Source organism: Anolis carolinensis, chromosome 5, assembly GCF_035594765.1.
Source record: "Anolis carolinensis isolate JA03-04 chromosome 5, rAnoCar3.1.pri, whole genome shotgun sequence".
NCBI classification, from domain to species: domain Eukaryota; kingdom Metazoa; phylum Chordata; class Lepidosauria; order Squamata; family Dactyloidae; genus Anolis; species Anolis carolinensis.
Window position 1 is genome coordinate 126,825,914 of NC_085845.1, and position 25,056 is coordinate 126,850,969.

Consider the following 25,056-nt stretch of genomic DNA (forward strand, 5'->3'; position numbering starts at 1 on the left):
ATCTAAGCTATTGTCCATATAAATGTTTTGGTATAAAGGTACAGAAATGAAGCTGAAGAAAGAATTTCTATACTATCAGCTCTATAGATAGTGAAAATAGTAGCTGTAGGTTTCATGTGTGGGTGCCTATCTATAATCCTTGCTAGATATATTACACTTGTATTCTTCTTTGGTTGATTGAATTTCCTGCTGTTGAAACCTTAGATAGGAATGCCGGGAAGAAAGTATTGTTTTCCTGACACATAGTTTGTCTCTACATTTCTGTACTTGCTTTGGCCATAATGAAGGCTCCATTATAAAGTAATGTGACAGCAACATGAATTTGCAGCAGAACAGCAGCATGAATTACCAGCATGACACAGCAAGTGAGCAATTTTGGCTTGCTAGCTCAGTGTTGTAACCCTCCAATTTCTGGTCCAAATACAAATGAGATGGTGTGATGTTTGGAGTGGTTCCAGCTCATCCTAAATGGACTGAATTCATGCTCCACCAATGATGCAGGCATGTTACCTTGTCTTCTTGCTTGTGATACACGTGTGTGTGTGTGTGTGTGTGTGTGTGTGTGTGTGAACTGTACCATTAAAAGAATCTGAGACTTTTCCTTCATTGCTTTGTTTGGTTCTTAAGACAGAATTTATTCACAACTCTGCAATCATGCCTTATTACAATGTTGAACACTAGTTTCTTCCCGAGCTTTTTCCAAGCTACTTCATGTAGTGTATATACAACAGTTTCTAAATGCACTGAGACTTTCCATTAGACAAAGCAAAGTGAACAACCCATTGAGGAAAAGAATCAAGCTAGAAATTACGATGAGCAAAGAGGGATATTTCTTCCTGGTGTTTTGGAAATAATGAAGTAGCTGATATCTTAAGTGGAAAACATTATTTCAAGACAAATATATCAGAAATTCATCAAAGAAGAACACTGCATGCCATTTTTCAAAAAATTGAATAATTGCTTTTTTGGAAATTGCCTTGTATGGCCTTTTGATTGCCTCTAATAGTGATATATTCAAACTTCCATAGACAGTATGCCCCATATATTCCTTCACATTGTTGTGTGTAACTGCTACGTATCTTATATTAAAGAGTCACTTATTTTTTGTATTTTAGTAGCTAATCTTATCTTACTAAATACCTTAGACAGTACTCTTCAGCACTACTTAGTTGTCTGAAGTTTTAGTAGCACTAATGGAATGTAGGCTTAGTAAGCACAGAAAAATCATAAGTGCTGTGCCGAGTTTTATGTAATGCCTGGCAGTAATGTACTTATTATTACACATTTCTCTGCTGTATGGGTGCAAGGCAGACTAGACTATGTTGATTACCCAAAACATAATAATCAGGCAAGCCCCCACCCTGGTAGCATTCAGAAAGAGCTTGAAAACCTGGCTCTTCACTCAGGCCTTTGGATAAAGATTGCTCATCTCCATAACAATCCTGTATCTGTGACCATTTTTGTACCGTTTGCACTTTTTACCTTTGTCAACTTGATATAGACACAGGGTCTACTCCCATCCCAATTTGCACTTCCAAGAATTTGCAGCAATTTATCAGTCACCTCGTGTTTACAATATTTATGTGGTGCACCTTACCCAGTCTCCTTTTACAACCTCTCCGTTTTAATCCATGTTTTTATTAGTTTTTGTCATTTGTTTTTATTGGGTAATGTTTAATTTTTATAATTGTGCATGTCTCTTGTCTATTGTTGTGTTTTATATTGCTATTGTTTTTATTCGGGCTTGGCCCCATGTAAGCCGCCTTGAGTCCCCTTTGGGGAGATAGAGGCGGGGTATAAAAATAAAGTTGTTGTTGTTATTATTATTATTATTATTATTATTATTATTATTATTGATTTAATAAATCCTGCTTGTTGCTCCCATGCACTCCCACAACCTCATAGTGGTCTGACTTGACCACGGTGGTGCATGCCTTAGTTACCTCTAGACTGGACTACTGTAATGCGCTCTACGTGGGGCTTCCCTTGAAGACGGCCCGGAAACTACAATTGGTCCAGCGCTCGGCTGCCAGGTTAATTACGGGGGCGAGTTACAGGGAGAGATCTACTCCCCTGTTCAAGGAGCTCCACTGGCTGCCTTTTATTTTCCGGTCCCAATTCAAGGTGTATACCATCACATATAAAGCCCTAAACGGTTTGGGACCCACCTACCTTCGTGACCGTATCTCCTATCACAAGCCTACACGATCCCTTCGTTCATCAGGGGAAGCTCTCCTGTCCCCACTCCCGATATCCCAGACCCGCCTTGTGGAACAAGGGAGAGGGCCTTTTCTGCTGTAGCCCCCCGATTGTGGAATTCTCTGCCCGTGGAGATTAGGCAAGCCCCCACACTAGCAGCCTTCAAGAAAGACTTGAAAACATGGCTCTTTCGCTGTGCTTTTGGAGAGTAACCATTTTATATTTCTTTTCCGTTGCTCCCCCTAATATCTATCCTCCAGAATACCCCACTCCTTTATGACCCTGTTCGCTGTGGTTTTTATTTTATGTCTTTCTCACCCCGAGTTTTAACTTAATGTTCATGTGGTCTGCCCTTGTTTTTATTGTCTTCTTGTTTTATTTTGTAATGGATATTATTTACTGTATTGCTTATTGTATTGTGTTGTGCTGTTCTTTTATATGCTGTTTACATTGTATTGTTTTGGGCATGGCCCCATGTAAGCCGCCCCGAGTCCCCATTGGGGAGATGGTGGCGGGGTATAAATAAAGTATTATTATTATTATTATTATTATTATTATTATTATTATTATTATTATTATAGTGTGGGCTCCTCCACCTCATATTAAGACATATTAAGAAGTCAATGGGACTGGGGCTGTAGCTGACATACTCACAATGATTTTAGTAATTTAAAAAGCCACGTGATGTGGTCCCTTGACAGCGACTGCCTTCTTCCTATATCTCCTATATTCCTATATCAATAGAGATGGACTCTATTCCAGGCAGGAAAACATATGAGTTGAGCTTCCAATATCTGGTTGAGGCACAAACTAGAGAAAAGACAGCAACCCTCCTCAACCAGTCTTTGCCAGATAGTAGGAAAGTATTTTTAAACACTCTATTAGGCTTGTACAATGCAGCTGGAGGGCAATCCATTTTTGGTATCCAGATTTCATTGGGCATCCACATCCATTTTCGGGAGCCTCCCGGCTAGGCAGCCAAAAGATCCAGGAAGATGCAGCCAATTGGCAGCAATTGAGAACTTACAGGGCTCCTCTTTCTGTTCCTGGAAACCTTTCCTATCTTCCTTTCAAGGGAGCCTGGGTTTGAGGAACAGGGTAAGGAAGCATGTGCTGCATACTAACAAAAATAAGAGAAAAAGCTGCACCCAGCAGCCATGTGGGCCGTTTCGGGAAAAAAACATGGTGGCTGAGATCTTGCCGTTAGGGCTGTCCAAACAAGCTGGATTGGCTGAAGATAATCGACCAAACTGAATCCATGCACAAGCCTACACTCTTATGATGCCAAGGGGGAAGAAGGAGCAAGGGCAGAAAATAGGAAAATATCCTCCATCACTTCTGTCCTGGTCCTTTGCCATGGTAGTTGAGGGCAAAGCTTTCAAAGAAAGGGATGGGGGAGATCCTTTTGTTCTCTTCTTGACCTACCACACCTTTTCATTGTGTGGAGTCCCAAATTTACTTTGTTTCTAAAATGTGGTGAACTTATTAGTAAATAGTGCAAGTTTTCAAAAAACTGTATAAACCTTGGCAGTGATGCATTTGTGATATTTTATTTATGCATAACATTTAAATATGGATGATAATGCCTTATTTTGCTTATTATTTATGTAGTTCAGTGTTTCTAACACTGTGGTCCTCCAGGTGTTTTGGATTTCAGCTCCCAGAAATCCCAGTCAACATACCAGCTGTTAGGAATTGTGAGAGCTGACATCAAAAACCTGGAGGAGCACAGTTTGAAAGGCTCTAATCTAGTTAATTGATTTACAGCTGTTTTTCTTACCTAACTGAAACTCAAGACAAGAGTTTAAGAGTAAAAACACCTTATTTTAGTGTGGTATGGGGTGGAATGATACAACTTGTTTTTATAAGAAACTAGATGACTTAGCACAGCTTAAATGTCATACCAGTGATTTTGTTAGTTGACCATTCATAGCTATCACAGGAGATACATTTTTTAAAAATAGTTTTTCCCACATTTTTTTCTTCAGTAGAAATTGAATAACAATTGGCTTTATCAGTGTGTATTGTGTCTCCCCCAAAGAAAATAATAGGAACCCTGTGCGTTTAACTACCAAATTCAATCAGAGCTGTTGATAAGAGGATAAACCCAAAAAGATTGGAGTATGAAGTGGATAATATAATATGAGGCAACATATGCCTCTCTTTCCAGACAAGCTGGTGTAAGATGATTTATTTATTTTTTGTTTTTGTCTAGTCTCTCATGATTCACTAAGTGCTTGTGCATATAGATGCTCTTATCTTACATCAAAATTATCACACTGAAGCAGCCAGACTGAAAAATAATCAGTATTATAAATGCCTTGTTGTGAAACAAATAAGATTTAAAAATTTCTTCCGGGAATGGTATTGGTAACAGTCTATTGTTATCAATCCTGGTTGGCGTTTGTAATCATGATAGAAATTGAACTTACTTTTTCCACTGACATCTGATTGTCTGTCTTAGGTCTTGTCTACACTGGCCCTATGTCCTGGTCTCAACCAGAGATTGCTTCTGGACAGGGATTTCTAGTTGTTAATGGGGGGTAAACTGGTTAACTTAGTTTTATCTTGTATTTGGAGAAATTGGGGAATGCCCCAGAGTTTCTGCAAAAAGTCAATCCATTGAATCAATGAGGTTTACGTATATGTTGATTGCCCATTCAACAATTGATGGAATGGGCCTACTCTAGTTGTAACTAACAAACACGATGCCAGCAACTGTTTATTTAGGACCATTGTTCTGCAGAAATGTCAACTTCCATCCCAGTGCCCTTACATAGGTTTCATTGTAGTATTGCTCCTGTAATTGCCCTGCATTTGGTCCATTTTGTCTTTAATCCTGACCAGTCTCTTGAAAAGCATCTCCACAATATGATATTGCCACTATCAAACTTCACTGTGGAAATGGTGTCCTCAGGATAATGAACATTATCAACTTTGTGCTCCACATAATATTCATCATAACAGAGAACCGTTTTCCCACACATTTGCTATTTTTCTCACAATTTCAATATGAGTTTATTCCAGCCAAGGATTTCTCACCACATTTCTTGAGGAGCCATTTCACCCAGCATATCTTTTTTAAAAAAACAAAACATTGCCATCTGGCAGACAGTACAAGGTGACAAAGAGAAAAACTGAAAGATAATTTTTATCCTAGAGCTGTGGCTATGTTGAACTCTGTGGTTTTGCCTTTATGTGGCATTGGGGGCTGTGTGGTGATGCTGAGGATGTGGAGGGATTGATATGTTGTTTTGTGGTATGTGCAGGGGAAGGCATGAGAAATAAAGCTATTCTATGCTATTCTATATAATGTCCATCTTTGTGTATTGTTCAGGGGATAGTTGTAAATGGACAATTTCTCCCATATTACTTCAGCTTCTTCAGACTTTTGATTCTTTCACTTTTACTGTCTTTATCCAATCAGAGTTCTGATGGAATGTCTTCTTTAGGCAAGTTGTGGTTGACCCATGTTCCTCCTTTGTAATAATGGATTAAATGAGTCCCCAGATGTTTTTGGCCTTCAACTCCCGGAAATCCTAACAGCTGGTAAACTGGCTTGGATTTCTGGGAGTTGTAGGCCAAACATCTGGGGACCCACAGGTTGAGAACCACTGGATTAAATAGTGTGTGTTTGAAAAGTGGAAGGTTGTTTATAATTTAGAAATATTTCTATAGCCCACACCTGAATGTTCCTTCTGTACAGCTTTATCCCAGGCATGTTTTGTAGTTTATTGGTCTTCATAATGCTGTTTAGAAATGTTCTCTAGCCAACTCAAGGGTCTCCCAGAAAGAGCTGTACTTAATCTGAGATTATGTGTGGTACAGATTTTGTTCAAAGGTGAACTATGTTTGACTTTTGGAAGCAGTGAGTTGCCTATTTTAGTGTGTTGCAGAACAGGAGATGAAAACTTTTATTTCCCAAAAATGTCCATTTGTTTTTTGTTTCCTTATGTGCACATCAAATGCTAATAATAACAAATAAATTTATTTCAAAGTTGGATTATAATGCGCAAAATGAAAAAAATCAAGGGAATTTCTACAAGGCAATACAGTAGAGTCTTACTTATCCAACACTCGCTTATCCAATGTTCTGGATTATCCAACACATTTTTGTAGTCAATATTTCAATATAGCGTGATATTTTGGTGCTAAATTCATAAATACAGTAATTACTACATAGCATTACTGCGTATTGAACTACTTTTTCTACCAAATTTGTTGTCTAACATGGTGTTTTGGTGCTTCATTTGTAAAATCATAACCTAATTTGATGTTTAATAGGCTTTTCCTTAATGCCTCCTTATTATCCAACATATTCGCTTATCCAACATTCTGCCAGCCCATTTATGTTGGATAAGTGAGACTCTACTGTATATGCTTTTGTGTAAAAGTGTGGGCATGACCCCATACTGTTTTAAGCTACAATGAGGTCATTTATTGTGTGAGAATAGAATGGGCTTAACTGATAGTTTACTTGCAAATATAAGAATATAAATGTAAACCGAAGTTTTAAATTTCTTCTAAATGGATTCCTGTTCCTATTTATTGTTCAAAAAATGCTGTGTACATCCCTGGAAATCTGTTTCTTCATATATGATTTGAAATATAAAAGGGGACAAAACAGCCCCTCAATTTGTTACATTCATTTTCTGTGACTTAAGGCACTTCCTTCCATGAAATTGTTTCTCCTGAAAAATTTGAAATTAATCACAATATCTCCCCGTATGTTATCAAAAGATTAATAGAAGATTGTTCTGTCAAATTGTCACCTTCTCCGTTTCACCTTGTTGAGAACTGTCAGTCCTTGTTGACCAATTTTAAAAGGTGGCAGTTGCGTCCGATATAACTATCACTTATTTTTCTATTTTTAGAGGCTGCTTCTTCCAGAACGTGACAGGGGTTTTTCAGGCTAATAACAGAATTGTCAGAGAAATCAGCTCTAAGAGAGTGTTCAGGGTTGAAGCTTGGGATGTTTGTGGGACCATGCCTACAAGATCAGAGATAATTTTGTGGGTGATGGATAAAAGTCATACAGCAAAGGCTCCGTTCAGAATCCTCAAGTGTTCTAAAAAGTGGAAACAGTTTAAAGGCATCCCAGGTGTGCTGGACAAAAATAAGGGAAAATAGGTTTTGTGAAAATAAAGGATTGCTTGTTAAATGTGATGTGATAGCATAGACATTTTGTTTTTTTACGATGCATTCAACTGTGTATTTCTGTGTCTCGGAGAGAGAAACATATCCACCTTCAGATCTAGCTATCCTCATTGGTGTGCGGATTGACCTTTTTTTGTCTACACATAGTTTAATCTTTTCTATGAAGCACACTTGTGTTCTGTGTTTGATCCACTGGTTAAAAGGTCATGGAATGTGAAAGAAAGGTTAAAAATAAGATGAAAATGTTCTTTTTATAGGCACCGCATGCAAGAAACTTTCAGACTCTGTTGAAAGTCTAACAATTAGGACAAATAAACCAAAAGTCAAGCTTTATGAAGAAAAGTATTAAATCAAATTACCAAAATCCAATAATCTGAAGCATGTATTGATGGATTTCTTTGAAGCTCTGTGTCTATGTATTTCGAGGGGGGGCATTAACACTACTAAATGAACAGGAAAAATGTGTAAGCGACACTGATTTATGGCATAGCTAAAATATGCTGCTCCACATCTGAATTTAACTCAACTTTGAAATCTTGAAGTGTCTCATGAATATGCATTGCATTCTCACAAAAAGAGCTGTTTCCTTCACACTTTTAAGGGTGTATCATTTACAGTCTCATATGATACTGGTATTGCTGGAGTACTAAAAACAGGGTAATAATTTTTATATCTTAATATCAAACAATAGGCACAGTGTGCATATGTGATGCAGTGCTGATGTTAACATTCCATATAGTATATGCGTTCATTCATTTTTAAGATGTTCAGAAAGTGGCAGAAATAACTTCTGTAGTTGAACAAAACTGTCACTGAACTTCAGTCGCGTCTGTGCTATGTCTTTTTGAGCCATCAACAGAGTATGATACTAAACAATATAGCTATCTTAAAGTAAATTAATTAAATGAACAGAATGGGAAAAGTAAATGTCTATTCTGATCAACAGTAGCTCTGCAGCAAATTCTGTGGCATAGGTATCTCCATGTTGTCCACCTTGCTGCCTTCCTTACAGAGTCATAGTTGAGATCACAATTCAGTGAACCTGTCATATGGTTTTCTTGGCAAATTTTGTTCTGTGGTTTGGGTTGGCCTTGCCTTCCTCCGGGACTGACAATGTGACTTGCCCAAGGTTGCATAGTGGGTTTTCATGGCCAAGCAGGGATTTGAACCCTGCGTTCCCAGTGTGCTAGTCCAACACTCAAACCACTGCACCACACTGGTTCTGGACATACCCAGATCCCAAGTAAAATTAAATGTGTACGGCAAATAGTTGTATCAAGTTGTATCATAAACAGAAAACTCAAATAGAATGCTTTCGTGGGCTCACTACATCGCCGTCAACAGTTTGTGCAAATCAGCCCTGATAAATGTTACATATAATTTTCAAGCCCGTAGCTTTCAATCATTTCAATTAGGATTAATAGGAGAAATTTGAAATGTGAATGTTAAGTACCAAAGTTTCATAAAGTAAATGAAGCAATACGACACATATGATTGATAATAGTGGCTCTCTTGATAGCAAGAATTGCAATGATTGTATAAAGTACATGGCTTGTTATCAGATGTCTTATTGCTTCTGTCATCAAATCGTCAGCAAGGAGTAGTGAACTTGTTCAAGCTTCTGTGTTGCTTTTAGAGTATTTAATAGTAAGTCTACAATATTTTTATAACCTTAAGCTTAAGATTTTTAAGAAGGTGATTACTGGCCATTATTGAGGACCAGCCCACACTTCAGGAAAATTATTTCAACCCTTCAGTCTCTTGACTGTGTTGCTGTTCCTCCTTACTTTTTTTCCCTGTCCACTTGCTTTTCTGAGCTTGCAAACAGGAACAGAGTGAGAAGACAGAAGCAGCTTCCTTGCTTTATACTCTCTTTCTGGGTGGCATTGTATCCAGAAGGAGAGGGCAGTTGAGTGGGCAGCGGGGACAGGAGTAGCGGGAGGTCATCGCTGAGAGTTGATATAGAACTCTTCTATTTTTAAATTTTGTGTGCATTCTTTTTATAGCCTATGCTGTTACTGCCTGTGGCTTCTCAGTCAACCAATATTTCTTTTCCCAAAGCATCCCATCATTTAACATGTTTCAGTGGTAGGATGGATATACATCCGGTTTTGAAAATGTCTCTCTCATGCCGACTTCTTCATTTGCAATCCAAACTAAGAGACTACTAACTTAAGCAGCTGGATATCTTAAGGAGCTCTTAAGGAATTTCTTTTTACAAAATTTTGAAACTTAATTCTTACTGTAGTGTAATAAAGCTGCAATAATATATGCTCCAACTGCTACAGTATTCTTAGAGGTAAAAAAAATATATAAACAATATCCCATTATAGCAAGAATGGGAATACAGCTCTTTGACCCTTAATCAGTTTGGGCAGTTTGGGGGCAGTTTCCAGGCCTAAAATCACTTGGGAATTCTCATGTTAATTAAAATGTTGCTTTTGATTGCATAAGTGGAGGCTCCATTTGTTTTGCTTCAATATCCACTTCATAATACAGTAGGGTCTCACTTATCCAACATTCGCTTATCCAACGTTCTAGATTATCCAATGCATTTTTGTAGTCAATGTTTTCAATACATTGTGATATTTTGGTGCTAAATTCGTAAATACAGTAATTACTACATAGCATTACTGTGTATTGAACTAATTTTTCTGTCAAATTTGGTGTATAACATGATGTTTTGGTGCTTAATTTGTAAAATCATAACCTAATTTGATGTTTAATAGACCTTTCCTTGATCCCTCCTTATTATTCAACATACTCACTTATCCAACGTTCTGCCAGCCCATTTATGTTGAATAAGTGAGACTCTACTGTACTTTAATACTCATATTTTAATACTTCTACACACTTTATGAGAACTGCTTCTGTAGCAGAGTTACTTTATTATCCACATTGCTGCAAGCATTTTTAAAACAGACTCATTTCGTCCGAGGTCCTTGTCATGGAGGTTTGAAATAATAACAATTGTTATTTTATTATCCACATTGCTGCAAGCATTTTTAAAACAGACTCATTTCATCCAAGGTCCTTGTCATGGAGGTTTGACACAACAACAATTACTAATTACTAAGATTAAAAGGTATCTTTATTATGCTTTGGTGCTTATTTGAAACACCATTATAAACTATCTGCATCCCTTCAAGTCTTTTCCAACGAATGGCAACTCTAAGGTGAGGCTTTCTTGGTACAAAATGTTCACAAGGGTGTTTGCCTTGAGGCCAAGAGGGTGGAACTTGACAAAAGGTACCCAGTCAGTTTCCATGACGAAGCAAAGGTTTGAACTTGGATCTCTGGAGTCATAACCCAGTGTTCAAACCACTATACCACACTGCCTTATTTAAAAGCTTTATATCAAAACTAAATAATAATGAAAAGGGAGTATTAAGAGGCATTAAGGAGGGTATCAGAAATAAAATCGAGCATACCCTCATGAAGCCAGAAGCTGGAACGTTAAATTGCCTCTGTGTCTGTCTGTATGTGTCTGTCGTAGACATGTCGTATGTCTAATGGCACTGAATGTTTGCCATGTATATGTGCATTGTGATCTGCCCTGAGTCCCCTTTGGGGTGAGAAGGGCGGAATATAAATATTGTAAATAAATAAATAAATAAATAAGAAAACTTAATCTCTTTTTTGTTTTTCTTTCACTGTTCCATGGTTATTATCTCCTGAATGATCCTCCCAGGTCTACTCATCTTTGGAATACTGTTTTTATTTGCCGTATTTCTATATACATGCTGCATGGCAAGTGTTTCTGGGCATCTCTCAAGCAATTCTTATGAATGTTTGCTTTATATAAATAAAACACATATTTTACCTGTGATGTATAAGTTTGTTTCAAACTAAACAGTATTCAAAATAAATCAGAATAACATGCAGTTGTAGTGTTGATGGAAGGTTTTGGTTGCTTTATCCAAAAAAATAAAAATAAACCTTCACCAACCTAATGAGTCCTGAGATAGTGACAAAGTATCTTCAGTTCTGATTCTCTTCTTCTCCTTTTCTCTTTAAGGAACTACTCATCTTTTTACAGAACCTGCCCACAATGCATTGGGGAAACGAAGAGATCAGCGTTCTCCTCGCAGAAGCCTACAGACTGAAGTTTGCATTTGCAGATGCTCCCAACCATTACAAGAGATGAAAGAACAAAAGAAATACATATGTACTGCTGTTGTGGCATCATTTTCATTATTCTTGTTGTGTGAAACACCGTTACCCATCCAATTATTCATGTGAAGCGTTCCAGTATAGTTCTGCAAGAACCTATGTGATCATTGGATTACCAAAGAAATGGACAACATAGAAGACCATGTTGGTTTTAAAGGGAACATTTTTGTTCATTGCCTACAGAAAAGTTGGAAGCTCCCTTTTCTTATTATCATGCTTCCGTTTTCCTTTAGTAATTGACTTATTATGTTAATGAAGAAAGTGTTTTATGTTCATTGGTATCTAATGACTGATTGTCTTGTCTCCATGAGCTTTATTCCTAGTTGATTGTGTTCATTATTTTGATGGAAATATTTCTGGTGTCTGGTGTGCTTGGGAGCTAATAGGAATAATCAGTCTTGCATTGAAAATGAGGACAAATGAATTGGGTGGTAAGGTCACATAGGAGTTGTATGAGCTTGTTTTTATTTTAGTTTGAAACACAAAATATTTAAATACCTTTAGTGTTATCTTTGTTTACACAAATAAACCAAGTTAACAGATTTCAATGGAACGCAATGTTGAGAACTTGAAAACTATGCCACATACATGAACACAAGAAATCCCCAGATGTTATACACTGTGAAAGGCAAATAGTGTTAATAACTTATTACACTTTACTTTCTGTGATGTGTTGGCTATACATTAAGAAATGGATCTCTTCTGCCATAATAATATACTCATAACTTAATTCTTAAAACTATCAAATGTTTTCAGTATATAGACTTCTAATCTTCAAGGATTTTTTAAAAATGAGAATCTTAGTTTACAGTAGAGTATATTTTAATGTGTTATTGCCTTATGATGAATTTCTAACATGATAGGAACAATTAAAATATTGGATATTTATCTGATTCATTTGATGTCTAACTCCACCAAACATAGGCTGTTTTGATTGTGGAGGAAACACAGAAGTAATCAGTTGCTCCGACAGCCAACAACCAAGATACTACTCCACCCTTTTGCATGAATTTTAATTGTGTTGAGCAAATTTTGGAACATAAGATAGATGGCGATTCTGCTATTCGAGTCTTCTCTGCCATTCCAGTTTGCTTTACTTACAAATTGTGTTGGCTGAAAAAATAAGTTTGCCAGAGGAATTTGCCTATATAAGATATTCATTTGAGGATTGATGCACAAGTTGATTAAAAAGTTTGTCTCACCTCAAAACATCTAACAAAGCAAACTATGATTTTGGTAACTTAAGTTACTGCACTTTATAGAAGGCTCTAGCAAACATGAATAGTTAATAGCCTACTGTAAGGGACTATTTATCTAAACAGTAGACTTGTAGTATCCAGTGTTAAAAGCTTCATTGGACAATTTTGGATTAAATAGATGGAATTTGAGTTTTTTCCATATAAAAGTCCTGTGCGCATAGGAAGCTGGCATACTACCGAGAAGGTGATGCAACACTTTTCTCCCATCTGTCCCAACTAGATTTGCTGTCTCCAAATGAGATAGGATGATGAAAATAGTATTTCATCAACACCTGGAGGGGAATGAGTCCCCTACCCCTGTTTTCTGGACATATTTTTTCTCAGATTAGCCCTAAACTGTGTAGATCTTAATTTCAAGAGCTCTTCAAATGTGCCTTTTGGTTTTGGTTTTGATGTCTTTCAGTTCAGCTGTACTTGTTATATTGCTGCCTAACAGAAGTGTAGATGCCTCAATATATATAAGAAGAGCTGTTTACTCTCTCACAACCCCTCCAATCACTTTGGAGGATTGATTTTAAAGTGCGATAGATGCGTGTTCTTAAGAGGCTATTAAAATATCTTAAGGGTATTTTTAATATATAAATATATATATTGAAAGGATTATTTACAAGTGTCTTACTATTTAGCCATGCATGTTTTGGGGACATTGGGTATGAAATCCAGTCTACCCCTAGTTTGAGTCCTCATTTTCCCCGCACATGGCTGTTTAATAGCTTTATTTAAGTAATACAATTGTTCTGTGTACTTTCTGGTAGAGGGGTATGGCCACTTTCATGGGGATAAAATGATGGAGAGCTTCCAAGACAACAGTAAAGGGGGAGCTGATGGTGCTGCCTTACTTAGGCCATCGTAATACAACACTGCTTAAAGAGGAACATATGTACTGCTGCTACACCTATCCTTCCAGAAAGTAATATAATGTGCATGGGAGGTTGGGTCTAGTGCAGTATTAGCAGATATTACCATAGGAGGTTCTCATCTTGTCATGAAGATATTACATAGTAATAAATGTTGTGGAGATGAAATTGATTTCTGTGGCATAGTTCAACATTTCTACAGAACACGGGGTATGTGTCATACTCAAACCCCAAATAACGGCTAAGTTTTATGTTCATATATGATTTCTCTGCCATGTTTATCTCTTAAGTTTACAAAGTGTCATGTTGTGCCTAACAAAATTTCTTCCAGTAGCAGAACACAAAACTAAAATAGCAAAAACATAATACCTGTTAATGATGATGAACATTTTAAAAGAGGAAAAAAGTGCAATTTCCGTACATCTGGGATTTCTAAAAATGCAATTATAAGAAGTACCCCATAGGTGTCTGTTATATTAAATGGGCTTGGGGAGGGAGAGAATATTTGAGGAACAAGAATAATAAGCTTCCTTTATAATTTCTATTTGTGATCTGACTCATCACAGCTTCCAAGCTCCATTAGGAGTTGAATTGCTTCCTATTGAAAAATTAAGTCTATCATAGTGGGGGGGAAAACCCTGGAAAAACTAGAAAAAGAGGTTAAGCACATCAGATTTTCCTAAATGCAGAACGTGCATTCTTGTTTTATACAAATGGGGTATTTTGCAGATAACTGATAGAATTTCATGCACATCTTTCCCTATATACATAGTGTGTATTCCCTATATACTTTTCTCTTAAAAGGGAATTAATCTTAGTTTTTGATAGTTTTTTGTATCTCAGGTAAAGTGCCATCCCAACCAAACGTTACGTGGAAGAAATATTTCTGCCATTTTTACACCCCTTTACTAGACCTAGAAAAGTAACAATTAAATTGGTATTTAACATAGCTATTCTTCTGTTAATATTTTCAGCATAGAAAAGATATCAGGACATCCAGTAATGTAGCCTGATTTGTAGTTTCCTAAAGGTTCATCAGGAAAATGCTGAAGATGCTGTTGTCATAAATGCAATACTAACTAATCTCTGTAACAAAAAAGCTGTACAGTGCAAATAACCAATTTATATCTATGGCATACGCTTTGAAATGTAAATAGTAAACAATATATTGAAATATGTAAATATAATACAAGGAAGAATATTAACTGTCAATCATCTGTACATCTCAAATATAACAAACTAGTTGCACTAGTCTTTAATTTGATATGGAAGAACCCCATAGATTTGTATTTAACTTGAGAACTCTACAATAAAATGTAAGTACCTAAGACTGATGCTGAGATATGTAGTCTTTTGGGAACATTTCTGGTTTCTTCCCATATTGGAATCTTTCGGGAAAGAACTTGGTGATGACTGCATCAAGTGTGAGAGAATAAAAACAGCAATTTGATCTGTGTTTGGAAGTAAGCATTGTGTTTAATGAGATTTCTTCCCTGATTCATGAATATGGGATTGCAACGCTAAATTTCCTTTTTTTCCCCCAGACTTCTTTGCTTACTGCTCTCAACTACTTGTTATGCCACAACTGACGAGAGGAATGAGATACTAGATGTTCCCTTTGTGAACAGTAGAAGACCTTTCTTTTATTAGTAACAGTCAAACTACATTGTCCTGCAACAGCAATATGTGGCACTAAGAACTGGTAGGGATGGGTTGAGTTTATTCTTTGGAAATACTTTCCACATGTTTGTTTATTTGTATTTGATTGTCGGTATTTTTTTTAAAAAAAATACCCAGAGGAAAATAGAAAGAAAGGATGCTTTGACAAACATTCTTTATCTGTCAAAAGAAGCTTACTGCCTTTCGGAATGTGTAACATGTAAGTAAATCAAGGATGTAAACTTGATCTAAATTGAAATTATTGGATGTTATGTCAACGTTTATTGAAATCTCATTGGTTCATTGGAATGTACTGGGGCCCCGGTGGGGCAGTGGGTTAAACCCTTGTTCAGGCACTCCTAATGGAAAGGTTGATGGTTCAAATCTGGGGAGTGGGGTGAGCTCCCATCTGTCAGCTCCAGCTTCCCATGTGGGAACATGAGAGAAGCCTTCCACAGGATGGTAAAACATCCGGACGTTCCCTGGGAAATGTTTTTGCAGTTGGCCAATTCTCTTTCACCAGGAGTGACTTGCAGTTTCTCAAGTCACTCCTGACATGGGAAAAAATTGAGTGTACTCTGTAGGCAGCTCTCCATGTGCAGATATCTCTGAGGATCTTCTAAGTGATGGCAAGGGGCTAGGGAGAGGACACAGGGCAGTATGATCCCCAGGTACCCACTAACCCATACTGTCTCCACTTACCTGCCCTTCCTTCTCTCTTCACCCACTTTCCCTCTCTGCCTTTCTCTCTCTGTTAACCATGGTTCATGTGGAGGCACCGAGAGCAATATAAAGGAGCCCAGAAGGGTGGCGATGGACAGGGAGGCCATAATTAGTATATGGGGAGTAGAACCTCTTCCTCCTCTACTTGCTCCCCTTCATGATTCTCTGCCACCTTCTCTTTCTGCCTCTCTCCTTCAACTGCGGCTCCTGCGGAGGCATAGAGTGTCCTGTGAAGGAATCCGGAAGGCCAGTGATGTACAGAGAGGCAATTATCAGCATGTGGGTAGAGGAGGCACATGCCCACCCCCCTTTGTACCTCTTTCTTTGCCACTCTTCCTTCAATAGAGGTTCATGTGGAGGCACAGAATGTAGTGTGACGGAATCCAGAAGGGCAGTGATGAACAGAGATACCATAATGGGAACATGGGGAGTGGAGCCGCGCGCTCTCCTTCCTGCCTCTTTCTCAGCCAACTTCCTTCCTTGCCTCTCTCCCATGGGAGTGCCAGGCACAGTGGGGAGAAGGAGTCCAGGAAGGTGGCTAAGGCAGTGGCCACATGATGAGCATGCAGTGAGCACGAGCCTCTTCTTTCTCTTCCCACAGATCAGCCAGCTTCAGAGGCAGATGGTGATAGTTGAGGTGCTCACTGGTGCTCCCCCTCCCGTAGCCCTAGGTTGTTACGTGAACACAACAGCCTTGGGTTTTCAGAGTGGGGCAAGGGGCAGAGACTTTGGAGGACAAGTGGCTCTAGATAAAATTAGCAAAACCAATTACTGTATATACTCGAGTATAAGCCTAGTTTTTCAGCCCCGTTTTAGGGCTTAAAAAGCTCCCCTCGGCTTATACTCGAGTGAGGGTCTCGGCTTATATTCAGGTCGGCTTATACTTGAGTACAGTGTTCCCTCACTTATCGTGGGGGTTACGTTCCAGGACCACCCATGAAAAGTGAAAATCCATGAAGTAGGGACACTATATTTGTGTTGTTTACAATCTCACTGATGGTGTCTGACTGTGTTGTTTACAATCTCACGAAGCTGCTTCAGCCTCCTTTTCTCTCCATTCGGCTTCTCCTTCCTTGGGCTTCTCCTTAGGAAGGAAGGAGAAAGAGAGAGGAAAGAAGGAGAAATCTGAATTTTTATGGTTTATTATATTGTTTTAGTGTTTATTGAAAAACTGTGAAACAGCAAATCCGCAAAAAGTGAACCACGAAGTAGTAAGGGAACACTATATATAGGTAATCAGAGTTGGACAATCTTATCTTAGTAAAGTCTTATCATGCTCTTAAATTGCAGTTTTATACAAATATTCAAAAACATTTAACCTACTGATGCCTCAAAAAATGTAATTTTATTAATATCTATTTTTGTTTTTGAAATTTACCAGTAGCAGCTGCATTTCCCACTCTTGGCTTATACTCAAGTCAGTAAGTTTTCCCAGTTTTTGTGGTAAAATTAGGTGCCTCGGCTTATACTCGGGTCGGCTTATACTCGAGTATATACGGTAGGTCTTTATTGCCTAATTATAGGAAGAGGTCTGACATCAGTGATGGATATCAAGCAAAGGTTAGCTAAAGACCCTAAGGTACCAGTTCTCTGATCTTTGAAGCCAAGCAGGGTTAGGACATGTATGGCAAAAGCACCTCTGTATTCCTTGCCTATGAAATTCATGGGGATGTCATAACTCAACCGGTGACTTGAAGGCACAGACACAAGCTTTTCAGAAAGATAGCAAAATATTCAAAGCTGGCCTCTTTCTTCTTTCTCTACAAAAAGGCCATTTTATAGAAACGATAATGTTAATCCAGCTTTGTACGAAGCCCCGCAGAGAAGCATCAAAGGAGATATATAGGTTTATCAAATTCTAAGAAGAAAATAATAACATTAATCATTTATATTTGTCTCCTCATGCATATGTTGATTTATTATTTCACTCTGTAAACCTTGTTTATTAGGAATTGGTGTAGAGATAGCAAAAGTGTCTGTGTGCAAGATAATGACAGTAGTCTTTCAATTTCAAATTATCTCAAACTCATTAACCAGCAGGGTCACATCAAGGAGACCCGAAAAACTCCGCAGATTTAGTGCAAAGGATTATTTGGAAGAAAGTTATTTTTCATTTTCTGTGACAGTTGAAAGAATTTCTGAAGAAGCTACTCTGACATGTTTCATTTAGCTGTTTATTTATTTTGGTAATGTATGTTCGCTGCATTTTATTTTTTCTCCGAGACGTGATATAGAAGTTTGATTTGAAAGGAGGAAAGCCAGCATCACATAAATAATTTTGCAGTCAATTGATAGATTTTTTAAACTAGCAGAAAACTAAATTTTGTGTGAAAAAGATACAGTAGAGTCTCACTTATCCAACACTCGCTTATCCAACATTCTGGATTATCCAACGCATTTTTGTAGTCAATGTTTTCAATACATCGTGATATTTGGGTGCTAAATTCGTAAATACAGTAATTACTACATAGCATTACTGCATATTGGACTACTTTTTCTGTCAAATTTGTTGTATACCATGATGTTTTGCTGCTTAATTTGTAAAATCATAACCTAATTTGATGTTTAATAGGCTTTTCCTTAATCCCTCCTTATTATCCAACATATTCACTTATCCAACATTCTGCCGGCCTGTTTATGTTGGATAAGTGAGACTCTACTGTAACAGGTTTTCCCCTAAAATGCAGATATCTCAAGCTATGTTCAGACTAAAAGTTTTTCACAATTTTGAAAGCATTATTGAACATTAACAAATCCATGCAGGCAGATGTTTTAAAAAACTTACAATGAAATATTTCTTGGGAAAAATTTTCTGATCTATCATATTTCAGGGTATGAAAATGTCCCATTATCACCTGGGCACAGAATCAAGAGTATTTTGTAACATCTAGACTGCACTTGAATTGCCATGGTTCAATGCTATGGAATCCTATAGAGCTTTTGTTTTATAAGGTCTATAGCAGGGGTCCTCAAACTTTTTAAGTGGAGGGCCGCTTCACAGTCCCTCAGACTCTTGGGGGGCTGGACTATGATGAAATAGTCCCAAATTAGGAGTGTTGTTGTGTGCCTTCAAGTCGTTTCAGACTTAGGTCAACCCTAAGTCTAAAGTTTAGGACAGGGGGCCAGGTCAATGACCTTGGAGGGCCTTAGTTTGGGGACCTCCAAAATCCATCTAGATAGTCTCATAAGGCCGTAGCTAAGCAAAGAGACCTTCAAAGACTATCTAGACGATCTCATAAGACCATAGGGAAGCAAAAATACCTCCAAAGACCAGGTAGACTTAGGTCAACCCTAAGTCTAAAGTTTAGGACAGGGGCCAGGTAAATGACCTTGGAGGGCTGCATCTGGCCCCCGGGCCTTAGTTGGGGGACCCCTGGTCTATAGAATTCTCTGCCAAAGAGTGCTGGTGTCTAGAGGTGTGCAATTCAACCAAAAGGCATCCCGTTTCAGGGTTGGTTACAATAGGAAAATTTAAAGGCCCAATCCTCAGTCATTTGAAGGTCTATATGCATGAGACCTACCTCAGTTTTTGACCCCATTTACAACTCCAGATCTGCCAAGTTTCAAAACAATTCACCGATATACTGATGTTTTAGAATTATTTTAAGTTTTTATGCAAGAGAGGGTTCTGGACACCCGTGGTGTCCATTCTCAGCCAATCAGAGCATGGACACAACCAGGCTTTTTCTTGGCTGAAAAACACAGAGAAAAACTTCAACTCCCATCATGCTCCAAGAGGGGACTTTGCAATGCCTGCCTCATGCAAGTGCTGCTGGGAGAGTCAGTTCCCAGCAGGGTCCTCTCTGGAGGAGGAGCTTAGGGAACTTTCCAAAAAGAAATGGAGGGACACTGCTGCTGCCGGGGAGGGAGAAAAGACACAGCAGATCCCTGCCTCGGGTATATTGCAGATTTAACCCCTTCCAGTCTAGGAATTGGACAAAATCCTGTTCCCTTAATCTGTTTTGTCAGGCTTTTCGGCTCCCTCCTCCTGTTTTCGGAGATTATATAAAATGGCCCACCAAATACTACAATTCATTTTTGTTCAGACTGATTCAGGCCTAAGCCTACTGGTGTCCCACCAAATTACAATCCCCATTACTACAACACATTGAGTCATTATAGATTAAGTAGTGTTAAGTAAAGGTAAAGGATTCCCCTGACGTTAAGTCCAGTCATGTCTGACTCTGGGGATTGGTGCTCATCTCCATTTCTAAGCCGAAGAGCCGGCGTTGTCAGTAGACACCTCCAAGGTCATGTGGCTGGCATGACTGCATGGAGCGCCGTCACCTTCCCGCTGGAGCGGTACCTATTGATCTACTCACATTGGCATGTTTTTGAACTGCTAGGTTGGAAGAAGCTGGAGCTAACAGCGGGCGCTTACTCTGCTCCCGAGATTTGAACCTGGGACCTTTTGGTCTGTAAATTCAGCAGCTCAGTGCTTTAACACACTTCGCCACCGGGGCTCCAAAGTAGTGTTAGCCTGCCTTAATTTTATAGTGTAGATGCAGTCCCAGAAAACATGTCACATAAAGCTAAAAGAGGCTATTCTAGTTGTTGTTGTTTTTTAAATGCACCACATTTAATCCAGTGTAGAAATATGATTCAATAACTGTTGTTATCACCATGAAACTTCGTATGTTGCCTGCCCATGTAGCTGTCTCCCATCAGAGAATACAATGTCTAGGCACTGCACCACTACTATACTTATGCTGTATTTCTCCTGATGTTCTTGGCATATACTGGTCGAAAAGACATTTATCTCTGTTTCTTCATTTGCATCCTTCTATGACTGGATATTCACAAATTACAGTGTTCCCTCACTTATTGCGGGGGTTAGGTTCCAGGACCACTCGCAATAAGTGAAAATCAGCAAAGTGGGGACACTATATTTATTTTAATATTTATACATTATTTTAGTAGTTATACACTATTTTAAGTCTTTATCAACCAATTGTGTGTTGATAAATCACCTCCTCCTCCCATTGCCACTTGGGCTCCTTTCCTCTCCTTCGGCTTCTCTTTCCTCCCTTCCTTAGGCTGTAAATTGTAAGTTTTAATTATTTAGAGTTTATTGAAAAACTGCAAAACAGCGAATCCGCGAAAAGTGAACCGCAAAGTAGTGAGGGAACACTGTATATCCCTTGGCAATTTTCTGTGAGCTGTTTGTAGATGTCTCTACCGGTCCTTCCATCCCTATCTCTAATATCAATATATCCACATGTTCTTCCTAGACAAGAACAAGTGAACATGTAATTGCTGTCATTTCACTAATGCTGTTATGTTCCTTCATGTGTACTCTTGACTTACGATGACAACCCTTTTCTTTGCAAGATTTATACATATAAAGTTTACACTAAGGCAGTGATGGCCAACCTATGACATGCGTGTCACCAGTGACACGCCTAGCCATTTTTGCTGACATGCTGCCGCATGCGGATTGATTGGATGACTATGTCTTTTGTGGCCAAATTTGGTGTGATTTTGTCAAGTGGTTTTGTTGTTTACTCCATAGGAATTATGCACATTACATCTATCTATCTATCTATCTATCTATCTATCTATCTATCTATCTATCTATCTATCTATCTATCTATCTATATACACAATCATTCTATTATTCTATTATTGTAGTATATTATATTATTACTATTATATTATTATTATATTATTCATTATTCGTGACTACATTGAAACTAGAATAGAGAAAAATCAGCATGGAAACTGCAAGAGGTTCCATAGATTGTTGTGCATGGAAATAATGGTAGTAAATAGTTATGATTTATTAAATATAGTAATATATTACAATTATATATTTTTGTTATTTAAACCGTACATATTGCGAAATTATGGTTTTTTTCTCGAAGTGACACACCACCCAAGTCATGCTAGGTTTTTTGGTGAATTTTGACACACCAAGCGCAAAAGGTTGCCCGTCATTGCACTAAGGGAACATAGTTTGCCCAAGGTCATCCAGTGGGTTTCCGTGACTGAACAGGGATTCAAACCCTGATTGCCCAGAAATCCTAACCCAATGCTCAAATCACTGAAACATGCCAGCTGCTCTTTTATCTCTCTATTTTGGCTCTTTGAGCCCATCTCTGTTATATGCAATTTAAGATATTTCCACCTACACCTAGAAGCATCTCAAGGGCCTGATTTTTTACTAATGCTCTGAAGCAGTGGTTCTCAACCTGTGGGTCCCCAGGTGTTTTGGCCTACAACTCCCAGAAACTACCAACTAGTTTACCAACTGTTAGGATTTCTGGGAGATGAAGGCCAAAACATCTGGAGACCCACAGGTTGAGAACCACTGCTCTGAAAGAAAATGGTCTTCAGGTTCTGAGCAGATCTCAGATTAGAATTCCGTTGAGGTTGGTTGTACTAGGATGGTGGTTCTCAACCTGGGTTCCCCAGATGTTTTTGGCTTTCAACTCCCAAAAATCCTAACTGCTGGTAAAATGGCTGGAATTTCTGGAAGTTGTAGGTCAAAAACATCTGGGACCCCAGGTTGAGAACCACTGTACTGGGAGGTGCTTCTTTGAATGCTTGAGTAAGATGGTCTTTGAGATCTCTTTACAAAAACTGTTGTCCAGGGATGCAACTGTCTGGGGCAATCCCAATCGGATTTTTTGTGAATAGGTGTATCCCCTTCCACACCTAATTGATTATTTCATGTCCATAACATAAAAGAGTTATTCTGGTGTAAACTTCTGCTCTGCTAACATTCAGTTGAATTTCAACCATCTTCCAGAGCTTCCTCTTATGTACATTTTAATTTCATTAGGATTCTAAAGTTAAGAAAAGGTGAACTGAGTTACTCCTGGGTTGTTGTATGTCTTTCGGGCTGTGTGGCCATGTTCCAGAAGTATTCTCTCCTGACGTTTTGCCCACATCTATGACAGACATCCTCAGAGGTTGTGAAGTATGCCTGCCATAGATGTGGGCGAAATGTCAGGAGAGAATACTTCTGGAACATGGCCACACAGCCCGAAAGACATACAGCAACCCTGTGATCCCGGCCATGAAAGCCTTCGACAACACATTGAGTTACTCCTCTTCCTTATTTCTGCTTCTGCCAATGGGAACTTGCCTCTTCCTTGTTCTCCCTGAAAAATAAAAATAAATTAAGAAGACAGAGAAATAATAATTCAACTACTGAATATTTTGAGGGTGGAGGTAGGGGGGTTATTAGTATATATCCAGAAACAGTGTTTTGCGTTTCATGAATAATTTCATTAATCTATTGTATTTTTAATACTTAGATCATTTTAATATTTCTGACTTATTCTTAAATCAGATCTTGGAAAAGCCACTTCTTTGTAATACAGCCCGACTTCCGGATTTACCATTGTTAGTGAAAATTGCAGATAATAGTGAACCCTGTTGAATGAATGAACTCCAGCAGAGACATCCTGGAGAACTTAGAGGCACCGGTCCTGTGGATATGGGGATCATACTTTATATCTCCCAGAACTATGATTTCCAGAATCATCCAGCCAATGAAGCAAGTAATAATCTAAAATTTCAACTTCTGAAATGAAGTTGAAATTTTAGCTAATGTTAATTCCACAATTTTTATTCAGTGTTTCTGGCTCTCAAAGCCTCTTGCCCTTGTTAGTCTCTGCTCTTTTGTAGGTAGCAGCTGTGTAGCTCAGAAAGGCAAAGTGCAAATCTTATTAACGTGGTTTCTCTGTACTCCACACTAATCCTGCCTGGCATCTCTCCATTTTATTTAAGTTTTGGTCATTGCTTTATGATTTCCTAGGACGTTGTATTACAGCCAGATGAACATTCAAGGCCGCTTGCGGTGGCATGCTCAAAAGGTGAGAGAGGTTGCCAAGGCTAGAGGGAAATTACCCCTTGCGTGGTCCTTAGGGCCACCCTCGGGGTTCTAGTAATGAGTCTTGAGAACAATAGAGCAGTATTTCATGCTTGGCAAAGTTCAGCGTTCTCGACAAAGAGCCCAAGTTCCCAATTGTGAAGCTTAGGAAACCCTGCCAAAGCATCATGTGTGCCTACTACATGGAATAATTAAAATAACTTAATTGGAGCAATTTCCACCTTCCATTTTCTGGCTTCAAGCTTTCATATTATGAAGTTTCACTGAGCAGAAAACTGGTCTCTGCTCCCATGAAAGCCATTCATATTAACTAAGTAACCTTTTTCAAAGTCACAGAACTTTTTTTACACATAGAATCTTGTCAAAATAAGCTGTAGGATTTCTCAAAGATGATTTGTGAGTAGCAGCCACAGATAACAAAATTACGGTTTAATGTTTTCCTCTGGGAAGAGATTGTATGGTATGATGCATTTAATTCAAGATGTTTACTTCTTGTTCTTTTTTAAAAAAGGCCTGGATTGTCCTTCAGTTTGAAGATCTCTTGTGTAGGCTATAGTTGTAAGAGAAAATTGTCAGGAAGGAATTTTTGGAGTTGGTGATTGCCAGTCTTAAAGCAGCAGTGAAAATTTTATTTACTGTCAAGCTCTTTTCTGTTTTGCTCCCCAGCACAAATTTATTGTTGTTGTTCAACTGTGAACAAGAGACCTCCAAGATCCCAGGTCAACAACATCTCTGTTCAAGTCCTGCAATCTTAGAGCCCTAGCTTCCTTGGCTAAGTCTATCCACCCGAACCTCAGCCTTTTTCTTTTCCTACTGCCTTCCACTTTATTGAGAATTGTTTTGACCCAATCCACCTCCAGTAATAAAATAGTTGATGGAACATGCCAGTTTTTGTATTGTTTTTCACTTCTACAACTACAGTATTTGGGTTGAGAAACCTTATAGTATTAAAATCAGCACATGTAGGCTGATTTTTTGAGGTTGGCCCAAGACATTTTGTTGTTGAAAGTCCCCACATTTCAAGTACCAAAGACTTTTTTTAGATACTGGAGGGAAGACAGTGTTCTTCTCCCACTATCGCTATAACAGAGGGTCTCATGTCATCCTAGGAGTTACAGGTCAGACTAGCTCAGAAAATCTGTTCTACAATACTGTCTTACCTTCCTGTGCTCAGTCATACACTTCTCAG

At 38.4% G+C, this 25,056-nt stretch overlaps 1 protein-coding gene across 2 annotated transcripts in view; it reads left to right on the forward strand.

Moving 5' to 3' along the window:
* Nucleotides 1-14,973, forward strand: part of tbc1d22a (TBC1 domain family member 22A) — a 195,610-nt gene extending 180,637 nt beyond the window's left edge. For both annotated transcript variants that reach the window (XM_062982239.1, XM_062982238.1), the window contains exon 13: nt 11,375-14,973. In XM_062982239.1, the coding sequence (XP_062838309.1) occupies nt 11,375-11,503 (129 nt within the window). In that variant the 3' untranslated portion in view covers nt 11,504-14,973. The remainder of the gene's footprint in view (nt 1-11,374) is intronic.
* Nucleotides 14,974-25,056: the final 10,083 nt, after the last annotated feature.